Below are 17,821 nucleotides of genomic sequence, written 5' to 3'. Positions count from 1 at the left end.
TATATATATATATGTATATATATATATATATATAGGATATGCATGATAATGAATTTCAAAAAGTGAAATATCATTTGCTTAGCCTCCACTTATATTGAGAAGTGAAACCAGAGCTGTCTGGTGTAATGGATCACCACATTTCAACCGTTTTTAACATTTCAAGTTTATTCCATCACTTCTTTAATTTGATGTGAAAATTTGCTCAAATACAAATTACTTAATATGGTTGATTGCCTTTGCTTTTTTATTGCCTTTTCCATAGAAACAAATTTCTTTGTTAGGCTGTTTTTGCCAGTAGCTTAATGCCATCATCTGATAATTAGCTCAAGCTTTCAGTCACTTTTAAACCTCTCTGTTTAATTTAAGAGTTGTTCTGTAAACTTACTACATGTGTTAAACATACAACTAAGTTTTGCACATATTGTCAATGGCCTTTAATAAGTCGTTGGAGTAGTATTGTAAACACTAATACCAGAAAAAAAGTAAATGATTTTAACTCTATAATCCTAAACCTGGAAAACTGAATAAGATAAGATGATCCTTTATTTGTCCCATCAGTGGGAAATTTAATCTGTCAGAATGTGGACAGTACAAGATAAGAGTAACAAAAATAAAAAAACAGTAGAGTAAAATAAATGCTTTTACTCCTAGTCTTTTATACTGGGATGAGCTCAAATGCAGCTAAAGGCAGTTGAACTTTCAGATGTCTTACAATAAGTGACTTAATATTCCTGTCCAATATGATTCTCACAAATGTCTTTTAATATTCCTCCCGCCTCCAGAAAAATAATAATAATCACCAATCAGGTGAAATATATTTTTTGAGGTGAAAATTAGAACGGACACCCCATCGTACCTAAACAGTGGTGTTACTTGATTGATGGGTAAACTGTTAATTATGTTCATAAGTGTTGATCTTGATGATTATTGTAATTATTTATTCATTTTAGCTTTATATAGGAACTTAAATGAGATTTGATTACATAATTTAACATTTTTCAAGGGAAAAAGGCGGGAGTATAAAACAGCATGTACATCTCAGTGTTTGAAACTAAATATGTCTGAGTACAAAATTATGAATTAGTTGTTCACAAGAATGCCTTTGGGTTTTTTAAAAAAAAAGATAACATAACGACTTATTTGAAGTAATTTAAAAACTAGTAGAACAATGATCTCCAACTCATTAATTTTCACTTTGTATATTTTTCTACGACCAGATCATTTTAATGAAACATTTGTTCTTGTATGCATTGTTTGTGTTTCACTCTTTCTTGCTGTGAAAAAGCTCAGACGCTCACGTTGTACATTCTGATCTGAGCACGAGCACATTTGTTCTTATGAATTCTCATAAATGTAAATTGTTGTGCTCATCATTTTTCTGGCCAGTGATAAAACACTACCTTATCTCTTTGCAGCCATCATGGCAGCAGAAGAGAGAAGAAAGCAGAAGGAACAGATCAAGATACTCAAGCAGCAGGTGTGTGCTGATGAAAAGTCTGTCTGTCTTTCCTTCCTATCCTCCCTTAAAACCCTCGGCACTGAATCTTTCGCCAAATGCTGACTTTTGTCACTGACTTCCACTTTCCAATTGCTGTTATTACTTCTGCTTGTAAACTTCACTGTATACTTTATCTTGCGAAAATGGAGTCATCGGAAAGTGATTTTGTAAGTGGATGTCTTCCACTGTCTAAAATATTAAGGGATTATTTTTTTTTTTTTTTTTTTTTTTTTCTTGCAGGAAAAGATCAAGCGCATTCAGCAGATTCGGATGGAGAAAGAACTGAGAGCGCAGCAAATTTTGGAGGTAGAGAATCTGATCCAGCAGCACCTCTGATTAAGCAGAGCATTCCTGGATAGCTGGAGCCCCCAAGTCTATAGTGTTTTAATCTTCCTAAAGCTCATTACTGAACAGCAGCATGCATTGGAGGGAGTTGCGTCTTCTTAGGCATAATTCCACATGGAACTAATGCTAAATTGGTCTTGGTTGACGGGTGTTGAATATTAAAATGGATGTTGCTGCCTCTTCAGACCTTATTTAAATTGGACAGAAAAGTCTTTTTTTTTTATCAGACAACAGTAACAGTTTAGCATAAGTGGGTCAAGGGGAAAAAAAAAAAAACGCTGTTTGCCGCACGCAAACACACATTTCAAGTTGCACGCACGTCACACATCTGCAGACGCACACAATTATTCTGTATGAGCTTCAAAGTGTTTTAACAGGACTAAATCAATTTTGAGTTGACACGGTTGGCAAGCCACACTTAACAGGAGGCTTCAACATTTTCACAATTACACGTTAAAGAGATACATTATTCATTCCCTCTGTTTTACAAATTTGACTGGCATTCAGGAGCGTGGAAATCTTTGCTCAAGCCAGAAAGCTGCAAACAGTCACTTTACGTGCAACAAAGCTCTCAACCAAGACTGATTGATGTGTTCCTGTCACTGTATTCTTTATTCATAGGCCAAACGGAAAAAGAAGGAAGAAGCTGCCAATGCCAAAATATTAGAGGCTGAGAAACGCATAAAGGTATGTTTTGTATTTCAGCGAAAGTTATAGAAGCATACATTATAATGCACATTTCTGAATGAGGATGATTATGTTAATTAAAAAATGTATAATGGGCTTTTACGACTTGAAAGGCACAAAGCAAACAAATGAAAAGCAGCATTTAAAATAAACAAAAGTCCCATCTGTCTGTAGTCATTTTCATGATATTAACATGAGGGGAGCATATTAATTCCCCCCCTCGCCATTTTTGTCTTGCTTTCAAGGAGAAAGAGTTGAGGAGGCAGCAGGCGGAGATTCTTAAACACCAGGTAAGCTTTTACTACAACTTTCTTAGGCTCTCAAGTGAACTGATTACTAATGTAAGAATGTATTTAGCTTAAGCATGGGCTGGGATCAGACTGTCACCTTGAGTAAAAACAACACAGTTTCCCTCCTGTCACTGTTCACACAGAAACTTTGAACAAAAATGTAAATCATGTTGTAATTTGTTAAATTTGAAGAAGAAAAGCAACAATTATAATGACAATTTTATGTCACTTATTTTTAGCATTCTGAAAATATATATATATAAACAAAACACTGGTCAAATTTAAAAGTATTTTTCAAGTCCTTATTCCACAGAATATACCTGCTTTTTGCTGCTTTTTTGTAAGTAACAAGTTGATGTCATCGTGGGACGCTTGACGGACCTACTGCTTGTAGTTTGGAAACTGTAGTTTTGAACCAAAGTTATATTCATAAGGATATTGAGTATGTTCTTTTTATTTTCACACCACAGTTGGCTGTGTTGACTAGAACAAATTCCAAAACAGCTCAGTCTGTTTTTCTTGTAAGTCATATTTTTCTTTAAGTCAGCTTGACTGGCAGTAATAAGCAGGGGAGGGGCAACACTTTATGCTCCATGTGTCCATCCTATCAAAACAACATTAAACTGTAAGACGGAAATTAGCAGTTTTGACCACTGAACCACTGATCAACCAGCCCATGCCTCATTTACCTGAAACATCCTTAAATGTGTGTGTGTGTGTGTGTGTGTGTGTGAGAGAGTATAAATTTAAATACAGTACGTAGATGTGTGAGAATATGAAGTGTGAGTGATATTAGATCCAAAACGTGTTTTTTTTAATGACTTGTTTCAGCATTTCTCTTTGTTTTACTCCTTGCTTATTGGTATTGGTGATTACTTCTGTTCCATAATACTTTGCCAACTCTCTCTGCCAGGAGTTGGAGAGGCATAGACTAGATATGGTATGGGTATGTTTATTTTTGTACATCTAACACCTGCATCGTGTAACTGGTTGTGTTATGGTTGTCATAGCAATGCATTAAGTGTAGCACTGGCTGCTGTCATACTACATTCTTCTGCATGGCTTTCCAGCAAAACCAACAAAAGAGAAAAAGAGTCAGTATGCTGCCTCCATCTGCTCGTCCTGAGGGACAACTGACCCTGTCACGGTGGCCAGGCAGCTTCTGTCCCCCTCCCCCCTTCCTCGTCCTCCCCCTTCTACTCAAAATGCATTGCAAAGACTGCTCGGCAATCCACACTCACTGTCTGAGAGAGAGAGAGAGAGAGAGAGAGCGCTCGAGGAGTTTCCATCCATCACGCACATCGTCTAACCGTTGTATCGGAGTAGCCTGTGTTACCCATGAGTGCTTGACGATTTCAGCCCAGAGATCGAGCTTGTGTCTGTCCGTCCGTGCATCTGTTCTGCAGTCCATAGAGTTCTGGACTTTAACCTGCCCCATGCCAGCCTCTCTGTCATTCACTGTTCCTGTACTTTGCACAAAGAATGAAAACAGCTACTGGGAGTCATTTTGTCTTCATGGTGGTGGCACGTCCAGGAACATACCCCCGCAGTCTGAACTTTAGTGTTAAAATTGACCCATTTCACAGAAGGATAAGAACATATTTGATTCCACCATGACAACAAATATGGTTCTGAGTAGTTTGTTTTATTTTGGCCTGGCTCTCCTGCTTGTAGATCTTTTTTTTTTTTTTTCACTCATAATGCACAGTTGCAGCTGAATCTAAAGATTGGCCTATTTGTATTTAAAAGGACTGAGGAAATCAATGCCTCGCCCCACTTATAACTTCATTCAGAGTTCAATGAGTGGGTAAAAAGAGAGATCCATAAAAATAATGTTGACCTTTAAAGCCTGTTTTTGTGACAGTCTCTCTATATAGTTTTTTTAAAGGATTGAAAGAATGTGTGGGTTTCATTACCTCTTTTAAAATTTTCCTGTTTTTTTTTTTAAGTTTTACATTTGTTGACAAAAAAAAGCAAATAAGGGGGAAAAAAATATTACTGCAGAGCAGAACTTGTGGTGTCTAGCTGTTTATTTGTTTGGTTGTTTATGACTATGATAAACCGATCCTCACAAACAGCTTGTTTTAGTCTCTGTGTGCTGGGAATGTTTTTTGGCAAACCCTAATAGCAGCAACTGTGTCTACCTGGTAGATCACAGAGGGAATGACAGGTTGATACAAAGAAACAGGAAGCCGTAAAGAGATCACATAAAACGATAGTCAGTCACCAGTGAGTCCTGTGCCCTTTTGCAGTAGGCGGTGTATCATGCACCAAAAGAATAACACAGATGTCTCATCCTCAGCAGTCACATTTTCTGCTAATACTTCAGCTGCCAAAACCACTGAAGTGGAACTGCTCTGTTTTTTTGTTTTTTTTTTGCTGCTTTTTAACTATCCGTTCCTCTTTGTCATTCCCTCACCAAATATTACTGGAATGAGGCTGAAAATAAAGATCAGCTTTGACTCGCGTAAATTTTTTTTTTATTGTTGTTTTGATTGCAACGACCGTGTGGCACGTCAGACAACTTGTTGGAACTAGCACTTTCTCGCTTTTGTTGTGTCAGCTTTAGTTTAGAGGCGCCGTCAACGATTCAAGCTGCTTCTTTTTTCCTTTTGTTTTTTTGTTGTTTTTTTTTTTTTCCGAGCCTGTCATCACATCTACTTTGTATCGCATCTATGTGTTGCTTTTTTGGTTGTCATTGTACTACCGTACTGTTCACTTATGCTTCCACCATACATGTGAAAAGTGTATACACGTGAAGCATTGTTTTGTGTTTGTTCGCGTATGGTGCCTCTAATGAATTCAGTTTTACATGAATACATAAGCAACTCAGTCGACCTTGAGTGCTGTTTGTACAGTGCGTGCACCTTAATGCTCCCCCTTTTTTTTTTTTTTTTTTTTTTTTTACCATTTTAGGAGAGGGAAAGGAGGAGGCAACATGTAATGCTGATGAAGGCTGTTGAGGCTCGCAAGAAAGCAGAGGTAGTTCACATGCACACGACCGGATTCAGAAACACACACATCCACATGGCCACTGCCATAAAAAGGAACAAAGTCATTATTCTCTCCATGAATTCTTGCTTTCTCTCCTTCCGTTGCACACTTTTCCTCCTTTCCCCCCCCCCCTACACTCGTACCGAGTTAAAGGATTCTGGCCCTCAAGCACTTTTCCTCCGAATGCGCAGCAGTATTAGGGCTGAATTCTAACACTGCTCAGCAAAGCCATGCAAAGCCCCTTGTCTGTTTTTACACACAAGCACACGCACTCACACACGCACACACACTTGCTTCACGTCCCTAATGCTCCCTCAAATTTTGGACTCTCTAGGAGCGTGAACGCTTGCGGCAGGAGAAAAGAGATGAGAAGCGCTTGAACAAAGAGCGCAAACTGGAGCAACGGCGACTAGAGCTGGAGATAGCGAGGGAGCTGAAAAAGCCAAACGAAGACATGTGTCTTTCTGACCATAAGGTTGGTGCTCTTTCTGTTATAAACACTGTTATTAGTCGCATTGGCGATAATACTGATGATGTACTGGGAGCAAAAGACTTGTTGTGAGAGCAGAGTTAGTGGAGCACTTTCTCGGGTCAGTGTTAAGATCATATGATTGTGATTTTTTAGACATGTGTTCCCTCAAGTGGTGAAAGTGAGGAACTGCAAAATAAAACTGGGTGTTTACAAGATGCTGTACAAATGTTAATGAAAAGTTAAGCAGAAGTCAAATGTGGGATAGAAAAAAGTGATATAACCAAATAAATAACTGCAGTGATAGGATTCAAGTATTTGGGGGGAGATTTACAAGATACTGACAGCAGCCGATGTCAGTGTTTCAATCTGAATTTTCCCTGTTTTTCCGTGTCCAGCCTCTCCCAGAGTTCTCCCGCATCCCTGGCCTCATCCTCCCTGGACGGGCAGTGTCAGACTGCCTGATGCTCATGCAGTTCTTGAGAGGCTTTGGAAAAGTTTTAGGACTTGATTTGAATGCAGATGTTCCCACCTTGGGAATGCTGCAGGAAGGCTTGCTCAACGTGGGGGACAGCATGGGCCAAGTTCAAGACCTTCTGGTCAAACTGCTCTCTCTAGCAGTCTGTGATCCCGGTTTGCCACCTGGACAAAAGGTAGAGAATTTATATTTGAATCAGGAACGATTTTATAAAAGAATTAGATTATCATAATAGTTATGTATGGGCATATGGAAATTTCGTCAGTTATGTATTGATAATTAGAGGCTGAAAAAAAGAATTTGAAACTTAAATTTGACATTTTTATTTAAAATAAATACCATTTTAATGTAAATCTTAATGTGTTTGAACTTTTGATTTGCTGTTTTTAACTACAGATTAACTGCAATTACAAAATAAAAATACGTATTTTTACTCAACGAATAAATACTGCTACAAAAGACAAATATGCTGACAGTTTTGATCAACTTGAATCGAAAAGTTAAAGTGATGTCACGACCCTTTTGTCTTTCTCATCAACTCCTTCACAATCAGACAAAAACCATGCTGGGGGACCACTTAACCAACGTTGGCATCAACAGGGATAACGTCTCGGAGGTGCTGCAAATGTACATGAGCGCTCATTGTTCCAACACAGAGCTGGCTCCTTTGGCCCTCAGTCTGAAGACCAAAGCCTTCCAGGCTCACACTCCTGCCCAGAAGGCCTCAATTCTGGGGTTCTTGGCTAATGAGCTGGCCTGCAGTAAAGCTGTTATCAGGTAGGGGAAGAAACACAAACTTAAAACTGTTTATTTTTGCAAATATTCTCAGTTTTAGTTACAAAGTACCTGGTGGTTTTGAGGTTTTCTGCATGGTTTCATTTTTTTCTCTCTCTCTGTGGGTTTGCTTGAGTGAAACATATTAACAGAAATCCAACATGTATCTATGTGTGGGCTGTATATTGCTTAATTTTGAAGTTGTTGGTTTTTTTTTTTGTTTTTGTTTTACAAGCAGCAACCCTTTTTTTTATTCAGTGGAAAACAATTAATAACTGCAGAAACGGGTAGTAATTTGCAGAGCTTTTAAACAAAGTGTACAAGTAATTTGGTCTCTGGGATACAGGCTATTACATTTTTTTTTCTCTGCCTCTCTATAGCTGCCTGTTAATCTCAACTTTCATTAAAAGCACGGGTTTAATTTAGAGTAATGCATTTCCTGTTGCAGTGAGATTGACAAGAATCTGGATCAAATGGCGAACATGAGGAAGGACAAGATCATTATGGAAGGAAAACTGAAGAAGTAAGTTTTCCTCAAATGTCGGTATTAAGAACACATCTTTTAATTTCGATAAAACGGTCCGGCTGAAGTTGTTGTGGATCTCCACGCAGGCTGAAGACCATTCACGCCAAGCGGACCGGGAAGAGGGAGGCCAGCGCGGGTGTGGAAGAGAACCAGTCCGTTGGCACTCCATCCTCTGCCGCCAAGCGCAAGAGGAAGCTGGGTGGAGACAGCGAGGATGACGACGACGACGATGATGACAGTGATGATCAGGCAGAAGACGACGACGACGAGGAGGAGGAGGAGGAAATTAAAAAAGTAAAAAAAGTGGAGACCTTTGACGAGGTAAAACCAAAATGAATGCAACTTAATGCTCGTTATAAAAATTGACCTCATTCTAATCACTTACAGACATCTGCTGGGTTTTTTTTCCTCCCCTCCTATCAGGATGAAGTCGACCAGGCCACCAGCATTGAGGAGCTTGAGAAGCAAATAGAGAAATTAGCTAAGGTACACTCTTCTGTAGAATGAGTATGTGGTACGACGAATCTAATCACTGTAACCATAAATGTTTAAGGAGACAGAGAAATTATGCATGCTTGGCTGTTGGTAATAATGTGTGATTGCATGCAGAACTCAGAGATTAAACAACTCTCCTGGGAAGTCAGTTACAAAGAGATAAAGCACAGAAGCAGTAATTATTACTGCTGTTTGTTATATTACTATACATGGTTATGAAGTGCTTATTTTCATGTCAACATGAATATTTCCTTCTAGCTTTTGAATACATCTCGATAGACAATTGGCACAATGAGAAACAAGTCCCACAACTAAACTACGCATCAGCTATGATGTCTTAAAATATATTAGCGTGCATTTTAAAACGGTATTCTATGAAAATGTGTGCTGGCATGGGGATATTATTTAACCTGTTGAATTACCCCATTAGCGTGTTGTGCAGTGCTTCTTATTCATTGTTGTGCCCGGTTATCCTAGACAGGAACGAGTTCCAGATTCAGGTCACCCAGGTTAAAATGAATGAATTCATGGTTAGTGTTGACCATGTAAACATTGTGAGTCAAGCTCACAGCTTCAACATGTCTGTTATTATCACTGAATTCCCAAAACTCTCACATATTTTAATGCATTTTATTTTTTCAAAACAGCAAAAGTAGTTTGAAATATTGCTGAAAAGCAGACAATTTGTATAAGTTTTACCACTGTTAACTAACACCGTGGCTGATCCTCCTATTTAATAAAAGGGAGAGAGGGTAGTCATATATTTGTAAACTCATGGGAACAACAGCATAATTTAGCTCGATGTTCTCAAAATATTGAAGTTAAGCAAAATATCATGTGGCTTCTTTATATTTTTCCAGCAACATCATCAGACCAGAAGAAAGCTCTTTGAGACATCTCATTCTCTGCGCTCCATGATGTATGGTCAGGACCGGTATCGGCGCCGGTACTGGGTTCTGCCACACTGCGGAGGGGTCTTCATTGAAGCTATGGAGAGTGGAGAAGGTAGAGGCAGCACAAAGCACTCATGATTAGCATATTTCTTTTGATCCTCTTCAAGGTATTTGGAAAGCATGTTGTTTCAAAAATATTTGCGCTAAATACTCTTGTTATTCTTTCCTCAGCCCCAGAGGAACTGGAGGAGGAGCGGCAGAGGAGGAGAAGAGCAGCCGAAGAGGTCAAGGTGAAAGAGGAACCCCAGGAGTTTGAACTGCACAAGGAGAAACCCCGCAGCCTCGATGGACAGAACCTTCGGACACAGAGCTTGGAACAACAGAAAGACGAGGGTCAGGAACATGAGGGGAAGAAAAACACTCAGACTCTGTTCTACCAGCAGGCCGGCTGCATCTCAAAACTGTGTACACTCCGAAATGTTGGCAAAGACGTTAGCAAGCAATCTCTAAAGGCAGAGGAAAAGGAGAGTCCACTTGGGATACAAGAGATCAGTCCCGTGAACATTCCTAATGCCTCCAAGAAAGAAACATTACCTTCCCCCAATCATACTACCCCAGAGCCTGCAGCAGCATTAACTCCTTCCTTAGTGACCACTAATGACACTACAAACATCCCTCCTCCGGCTTCTACATCTTCATCTTTCCCCTGCCTGCCCGTCCGACAGGAAAGCCCAGGGAACACTCCTCCAACTTCCTCTCCTGTGCCATCTCCACACCTCGTATTCCAAGCCAATGACCAGTTGCTCAGAGTTCTGACCGAGAGGAGTGGGCACTGGTTCAGTCTACTTCCTCGCAACCCTTGTGACCTCTCTTCTCTTACCACTACTCCGCCAGGAGCGCCGCGTGGCTCTCCTCAGGCGTCTTCAACACCGGGCAGACCTCGGTCTCCACCTCCTTCCCCCGCCCTACCTCTCACGCCTTCTGCTGCCTCTGCGTCCGCTAGCCCGCATCACCCAACTGGTCTCCTCAACTACCCTTTGTCTGCCCTGCAGGTAAGGCCGATGTCCAGGATAAAACATAATGGATGCCACTGAAGTTTTATTTCCAATTTTACTAAGAGTTTGTTTGTCTCTTTCTTTTAGTTGAAGTCAGGGGGCTCATTGCTTGGGGTTTCTTTTGCAAACTGGCCTAGTGGTGTGATAAGTCCCAGCTTACCTCTGTGCAGTAGCCCCAGCCCCATGCCAGGTCATTCCCTGGAGGGCAACACAACAGCAAGTGTCTCTAGTAAGAGTGAGTCACCTATACCTCGCATTGAGAAAAGCTCCTCTATGCCCTCTTCTGCCTTGGAGATGCCGAAGTCGCTTGACCACCCTGCACCTCGGCCCATTCCAGAAGGTGAGTGACCTCGCCGCGTTGGTGATGACAAAACACCAACTTCTGCTAATGGGATCGCGTGTGTTTGCTGTCTCAGAACTGCTGACAGGTTGGTGGCGGGTGTCTCACATCGAACAGCTGCGGGCACTGGTTGATGCTCTCCACAGTCGAGGAATCCGGGAGCGGGGCCTCCAGCGGCAGATGCAGAAATACCTGGAGATAATCCCACAGGTTTGCACCAAACACAAAGATGGTGAGTAATGCAACAGGTCTTCCTGCTTGTATAAATGTTCCAGATAGTTGCATTAGCAATTTTGTTTTTGTATGCGGGTCTGTGTAACTTCTGTTGTGTCAATCTTCTAGTGGCCATGATTGAGCTCCGGGAGCTTGAGGAAAGCCAGGTCAGTGTGGAGTCAGTGCGGGGCTGGTGTGTGGAGGAACAGGCCATGGAAATGGACATTGCTGTGCTGCAGCAGGTTGAGGAGCTGGAGAGGAAAGTGACTGCAGCCAGCTTGCAAGTCAAGGTAAATTTTGGATGTCCTTCTTCGTGTTGTGTGTCCAAATTACAATAAAATAGGTTTAAACGCCATCTGGTCAGAAGACATGACAAATGATATCCCATCCAGGGCTGGACCTACCCAGATCCTCAGTCTGAGCGGGAGGATCTGGTGTACTACGAGCACAAGCCCCCCACTAAGTCAACACCAGCATCAGGAGGTGCAGGAGATAAGGACTCCAAGGAGCATCTTGAGGAACGTGGAGAGAAGGGCGGGGTGATGCGTCACCCGGACAACCCTCTGGACATAGCAGTGACACGTCTGGCCGATCTGGAGCGCAACATCGAGAGAAGGTACCTGAGGAGCCCCTTAGGTACCACCATTCAGATCAGGCTGGATAATGTGGGTACGGTCACTGTCCCTGCCCCCGCCCCATCCTCTAGTGCTGACAGGGAAGGGTAGGTCATTTCTCCAACCAAAGCTCCCCACTCTCCCACTAAGACCCCTTCCTCTCTCTGTCTGTGCTTTTTGTTTCCCATGTCACTCCAAAACTGAGGGTCTTGGTTGCTTTAACAGCAGATGTTTGTGGCCGCTTGTCAGATTTGTGTACATCTGTTTTTGTTGGGCCTCATGGAGTTTTTTTTGGGGGGGTTCTTTTGGGGGGAGGTTGGTAGGGGCTTCACTCAGTTTCATTTCCTGCACATTGTCATTGTTCAGTGTTGTTTGGACTTTTGTTTCCTACAATCATTTGCATGGTGTTGTTACTCTGTAACCTTGATTATGAGCAAACCTTTGGCTTCCAGAATTTAACAAACCCTCAAACTTTCTGCATGAGCGTACCTTTAACCTGACAGAATGGGTGTGTACCTCTCCCCAGCACCTTACACCCTCATGCCTGTCTCTGCACAGCCAGAGCTCATAATGATCTGCTGTCTTGCTGGCAACTTTTTTCAACTGATACCAAGCAGCTTGTGTGAAAACAGACCCATAAATCCTTATTTCGTTGTGCATTTTTGATCCTCATCCTCCTGTCCTCTCTTAGCGGTGAGGAGGAGGTAGCCCACGGTATGAAGGTATGGAGGAAGGCTCTGAGTGAGGTCCGCAGTGCCGCCCAGTTGGCCATGTGCATCCAGCAGCTGCAGAAGTCTATCGCTTGGGAAAGGTCTATCATGAAAGTGGTAAGAAAATGCTCCAAAGGTTATAGACAAACCTCGGGAAGAGCTTTCTTGTTTTAATGGACGGGTTTGTCTTTTTAGTACTGTCAGATGTGCAAAAAGGGGGACAATGAGGACCTCCTTTTGTTGTGCGACGGCTGTGACAAAGGGTGTCACACTTACTGTCACAAACCCAAGATCACCAGCATCCCCGAAGGAGACTGGTACTGTCCAGCCTGCATTTCAACGGTATGTCAGTGTAAATAGTATAATCGGGCTCATATCATTTAGTTTAGATTTTCAGGATCCTGTAGGATCCGTACCGTCGATGCTGTTAAAAATAGATGCAGTGATCTCCCAACAGTTTCCAAGCCATGTAAATTGTTTATAATTCGAAAATTGAGTTGATCGACATAACTTCAAGACGCAACACTTTTAAAGATTTTGTGTACTAACTGTTCAATTTCACAGGCAAGTGGTCCGTCCCCAAAGACCAAAAAGCCTCCAGCCAAAACTGTAGCTTCTAGCGGAGGAAGCAGCAAAAAAAGCGGGGAGTCCAAGAAGAACGTGAAGCAGACAGGTAACGGGGAGGTATCAGAGGAGGATTCAGTCAGTGCCAGCAGCACGCCCAAAAAAGGATCAAAAGACACCAGCAGGAAGAGAAAAACAGAGGAGGCTTCACCTGCTCTGATACCAGCCAATCAGGAGAGCCCTGTGTGTGTGAAACGGGCCAAGACGGCAAGAGACAACAACAGGGACCTGGGATTATGCAGGTATCTGCCCTTGGCGTGTTCGCTCTTGTCGTCTTTTTTTTTTTTTTTTTTCCCGTTGAATAGTTCTTTAAAGTAATTAAAATCATCACACATTCTTTGTTGTAATCAAGAGCTTGTTACGTCTCAAAAACCAATTCTTGTCTTTGCGTTTGTGTTCCCGACAGAGTACTTCTCGCAGAGTTGGAGCGGCATCAGGATGCATGGCCTTTTCTCACGCCTGTCAACCTAAAATCGGTCCCTGGCTACAGGAAGGTCATAAAAAAGCCGATGGACTTCTCCACTATACGTGAGAAGCTTGTGAGCAGCCAGTGAGTTCCCAACGCTTCTATTTGTTCTTTTTCTTCCTTTAAACCTGCGGGGGATTTCCATGTATTTTAAAGCCAGTTTTTCAGGAAGGAACGTGCTGGAACAACTTAGAAAATGCTTTATCTGCTTTTACAAGGGTGTTTCTGTAGGATGAAAAAATATATATATATGGCTGAGTGTCTTCATTAAGAAAAAGAAAACAGGATATAGAAGAAGCTTTCATCTATCCATCTCTACATAGTTTGTGGTTTTCATTGATCCAGTGTTTGAAGGCTAAGATCTGTCGTAATACCTTTTATACAGAAAAGCATTTTATTGCTAACATGTTCCAGCTTAATGATTGCTTCCCTTTATTTCAGGTATCAAAACCTGGAGACTTTCATCATCGACGTCAACTTGGTCTTTGATAACTGTGAAAAATTCAATGAAGATAATTCGGACATTGGTCGAGCCGGTCATAACATGAGGAAGTTTTTTGAGAAGCGCTGGACTGAGCTTCTGAAGCAAACAAACTAAACTGTTCAGACTCTCCTTGTGAACCCATTCAACGTTTCATACGGAACACCAGGTTTTATTTTCTATTTTTTTTTTTTTCTGACGGAGTTTGTGGCTTTTTGCAGGATGGAAGAAAAAGTCGGCTCCTTCATAAGGAATCCATTGTGTGCTTAAGAGAGATATCACCATACAAAAAAAAAAAAAAAAAAAAAAAAAAAAAAACGTTGTTACATGAGGTGCGCTGGATTTATTACAACAGGGATAAAAGCCCCAAAGAGTCCCAGAGAAATGGGGTGTCCTAGTGCAATACCATTCCCTGTCTCAGAACACTGCACTGAATGAATCCTCAAATGTCACTGATGTATCTGCTCTAGAATACTTTCCACTACCTGTACATAGTCTTTTGTTATTTAATCGTATTATAGTGAATGTATTTAATTTTGTAATAATTATTTATGAATCAAGGTCCACTTCATTTTCTATGAAAAAGGAGGAATCATCTAAACTGCTTTGAATTTAAACCACAACAACAACAACAACAAAAAAGGAATGTGTCTTTGTGTTCTAATTTTTATTTTCCCCAAATATCAAAACAAAGCCAAGAAAAGAAAGAGAAAAAAAAAAACTGTTTACACTGTTCAGTGCTTTGGGGCATCAGAGAACTGTATTCATTTGTTCAAACTGTAAAACTGTGTTTATTTACAGGAGCAGCAGAGGAACAGTTCGACAACGGCGATCCGTGTGTATATACTGTTTATTAATGTCAATATTATGTCTTGTTTGCAACGATGTGTAAAAATTGTTTAAGAATATTAAGATATTGTTTATGCCTTAGAATGATTGTAGCATTCTATTTTAGTGAACGTGATGAAAACATTATCATAAATATTGTTTGTACAGTATATACATATCCTCTGCAAACACTGTGGTATCCTTAATCTTGGTAGTGCCTACCCTTCCAACAGGGGCATGTAGGGGATGTTGTTGTTGTTTTTTTTTTGTTTTTGTTTTTTGTTTTTTAGTTTTCATTCTTACGACAATTATTTTTTTAATATGATTTAAATCTGACAGGGCCTCCAAAGTTGGACAGTAACACAGAAATCATTCCTCACCTCAGCAGAGAAACAAAGGAGCAACAAGCATTCGGTTTCGCTTCCACGATGCATTTCCTCAGAATCTGCCACAATACAGAGGACCTAAAGGCCATTTGTAACCACTGTGTTGAACCTTGCTGTGTGTCGTGGCCTGATGGAGGCAGCTAGATTTTTTTGTACCCAAGTCGAAAGTACTTGAAGTTACTTTATTTAAGATATTGTGGAATAAAAGTATCATTCTTTTGTAGGAGCTTTATTTTTCACTAGTGTGTGGCACGGACCTATTAAAAGGATGTTTTTCAACGTAAGCGTCTTACACTTGATTCATTTCAGTTTCCACTTCACATAGTTGCTGCTTCTGTTTTGGATTACCGGATTAATAATCTTTATTCTCTTTCCAAGAAGAAATTTAAGCTCGGTATGCGTGTGCCGCTTAAACTAGGGGTATGATGCAAGCCATGATGGAATAAATTGACAAAAGTGGTGCCAAAAACAGAGGCGCAGCATGTTTTCTACACTCTAAACCTTCAAATTAAGAAAATAAGAATAAAAATGAGTGGCAAAATAAATCATGAACTTCACAATACAATACATTATTATGCACACAAAACGTTTTCGTCGTAAACGTCATATGCAAGAGCAGTTTTATAAATGTTTACCTTTAGTATGTCAGTGATTACTAATAAAAATGTATTCTTTAGTTAAATGATTTTACATCAAAATAGGAAAATACTTTTACGTATTATATTCATTCATATTGTAGGTACTTTAATGACCTAACTTCTTTTGTAGGAGCGATAGAATCACTTTTGCAAAGTGATAGAATTATGTTAGCAGTTTTACAAGCAGGGGAAGTTTTCTTAATCTTAATGCAGAAACCAAGACAATTTTCTATTATGATGCATTTCTATTTGGGGTGAAGAAGATGACAAAATAAATATGCAATTCTATATCTCTCTAAAATAAATTCAAAGATCTTTTTTTATTCTGTTAAAAAGTGCATCTATTGATGATAATGGATTGGTAAAAAAAAAAAATACATGGAAAAGATGGAAACAATCATTCAAATTACTATTCTGTATATCAGAGCTCACCTGCTCTTCAAAAGAGGAAGTGATGCTGCTTTTGTCAGCAGCCAAAAGGAGATATAAATGTCCCTTTTTCTTCCTCACCTTCCAGCCTCTCTGTGGTCCTCGGGTGACGAGGCAGAGGCAGAGAACGACAATAAGGCTGCAGGTCCAAACTCAGACTTCCACAGGTTCTTGAAAGTCGGTGCAGACCAGCTACATGGGATTCTGCAGCACCTCTTCAACTCACAGCCTAAATGTAATTTAAAAACTAGAACATTAATAAAGTATTATTGTATTTAATATAACAGAAATTAATTAAAAAGTTTAATAAAAATCGGTTTTGGTATTACCATAATCAGCACTATTACTAAAGGTAATATTTAAAAAAATAAAAATAAATAATTTTAATATTCGATTATGACTTCCTATTTCCGAGCTACAGCGAATGCAGCATCGGGAAGACGCAATGACGTCACGGTCAGCTGAACGGATAGGAAGTAAACAGTGAATAACAGAGACGGACAGAGACGAGTGAGATTTACGTTCGCTCTTGTTAAACAATAACAGATGCTGCAGGACGCGGTCTACTGACTAATCTTTTGTCTTCTGCGGTCTGTTTTTTAGCTGGCTTTTATTTATTTTTTTATGTCTCATATAATGGCAGAAAGTAGCTTCATAATCCTGAAGAACCGTTAGCGTCTAAAGTAGCAACAATTAGTTGTTCTGGTTTGTTAGTTCATTTAATTAAGACCTCCTGGCAGAAAAAAAAAGGTGATAAAGCTTTTGGGTTATTATTTCATTTATTTCTGTTTCATTTCGTAAAAGGGAAATAATACCGATATAAGCTGTCAGAATACATTTTTAGCCTGGAGGTATATTAGCGGTAATATACCTCCAAGCTAAATAATTATCTATTATCTTTCTCACTTGTTGGCATCAGACTATCCTATCCAGTTGTCAAGAGTCCGATCAGGAGCAAACGACGAGATCTATTAAACTTCCTGTAGGAACCAGGATTCCTACATAATCTTAAAACGTTTGAATATTAATTTGACAATTTTCCAATTCTGGCTATATGGAAAAAAGAAAGCCGAGTCTGGAAAGCTTTTTCAAAACTTTTCTTAATCTTTATTCCATTATTGAAATTAAATGTGATTTGCTTATAAACAAATTGATTTATGCTGATTTATACTTGATCTATTTAGATTACTTTAATTGTCCTTGTATTACCACATCAAAAATAAACTATTTGTCCTGCTAAATGATTAGATTAGATTAATCTAAACTCATGGAAGATAATCATTTGAGTGATTATTAGGTGTGTAGACCTTCTAAGGTCAGGGTTTTAAACTGCAAACAAATTCCAGTCTTTGGAACTTTATAAACAAAATAAAAGTTATAAAAGCTAATGAATTGACTTAAAGTAGTTACTGTTATTGATAACCCAGGCCTGATTTAACAATAAATAATATCCATGCAGATAATAGAAGCTACCTTGGTCAAGGTTATATGCTTAGCTGTCAGTAATTTCATGCTTGTGATCCATCCATCCATCCATCTTCTTCCGCTTATCCGGGATCGGGTCGCGGGGGCAGCAGCTTCAGAAGGG

General features: G+C 40.0%; 2 protein-coding genes across 5 annotated transcripts in view; both read left to right on the top strand.

The window, feature by feature from the left end:
* Window positions 1–14,158, top strand: part of baz2ba (bromodomain adjacent to zinc finger domain, 2Ba) — a 37,925-nt gene extending 23,767 nt beyond the window's left edge. The window contains exons 13-35 of the mRNA XM_015041180.1: window positions 1,376–1,477; window positions 1,739–1,804; window positions 2,465–2,530; window positions 2,776–2,820; window positions 3,734–3,766; window positions 5,737–5,802; window positions 6,149–6,289; window positions 6,682–6,936; window positions 7,315–7,538; window positions 7,984–8,058; window positions 8,148–8,382; window positions 8,485–8,547; window positions 9,417–9,561; window positions 9,681–10,501; window positions 10,592–10,844; window positions 10,921–11,076; window positions 11,187–11,347; window positions 11,450–11,778; window positions 12,363–12,498; window positions 12,577–12,723; window positions 12,946–13,247; window positions 13,412–13,555; window positions 13,913–14,158. Of these exons, the coding sequence (XP_014896666.1) occupies window positions 1,376–1,477; window positions 1,739–1,804; window positions 2,465–2,530; window positions 2,776–2,820; window positions 3,734–3,766; window positions 5,737–5,802; window positions 6,149–6,289; window positions 6,682–6,936; window positions 7,315–7,538; window positions 7,984–8,058; window positions 8,148–8,382; window positions 8,485–8,547; window positions 9,417–9,561; window positions 9,681–10,501; window positions 10,592–10,844; window positions 10,921–11,076; window positions 11,187–11,347; window positions 11,450–11,778; window positions 12,363–12,498; window positions 12,577–12,723; window positions 12,946–13,247; window positions 13,412–13,555; window positions 13,913–14,069 (4,122 nt within the window). The 3' untranslated portion in view covers window positions 14,070–14,158. The remainder of the gene's footprint in view (window positions 1–1,375; window positions 1,478–1,738; window positions 1,805–2,464; window positions 2,531–2,775; window positions 2,821–3,733; window positions 3,767–5,736; window positions 5,803–6,148; window positions 6,290–6,681; window positions 6,937–7,314; window positions 7,539–7,983; window positions 8,059–8,147; window positions 8,383–8,484; window positions 8,548–9,416; window positions 9,562–9,680; window positions 10,502–10,591; window positions 10,845–10,920; window positions 11,077–11,186; window positions 11,348–11,449; window positions 11,779–12,362; window positions 12,499–12,576; window positions 12,724–12,945; window positions 13,248–13,411; window positions 13,556–13,912) is intronic.
* Window positions 14,159–16,688: 2,530 nt separating this feature from the next.
* The window catches only part of wdsub1 (WD repeat, sterile alpha motif and U-box domain containing 1), a 13,511-nt gene continuing 12,378 nt past the window's right edge, over window positions 16,689–17,821 (top strand). Inside the window, exon 1 of one of the 4 annotated variants that reach the window (XM_015041185.1) lies at window positions 16,689–16,743. The gene's annotated coding sequence lies outside the window, so the exon portion shown is untranslated. Of the gene's footprint in view, window positions 16,984–17,821 lie in introns of all 4 variants that reach the window. The other 3 variants (XM_015041186.1, XM_015041187.1, XM_015041184.1) reach the window with 3 other exon arrangements.

This window comes from Poecilia latipinna, unplaced genomic scaffold (assembly GCF_001443285.1).
Source record: "Poecilia latipinna isolate Pla-1442-1.1 unplaced genomic scaffold, P_latipinna-1.0 Scaffold541, whole genome shotgun sequence".
NCBI lineage: Eukaryota > Metazoa > Chordata > Actinopteri > Cyprinodontiformes > Poeciliidae > Poecilia > Poecilia latipinna.
Note: the sequence above shows the minus strand (reverse complement) of the source record. Positions and strands in the feature narration are given on the sequence as shown.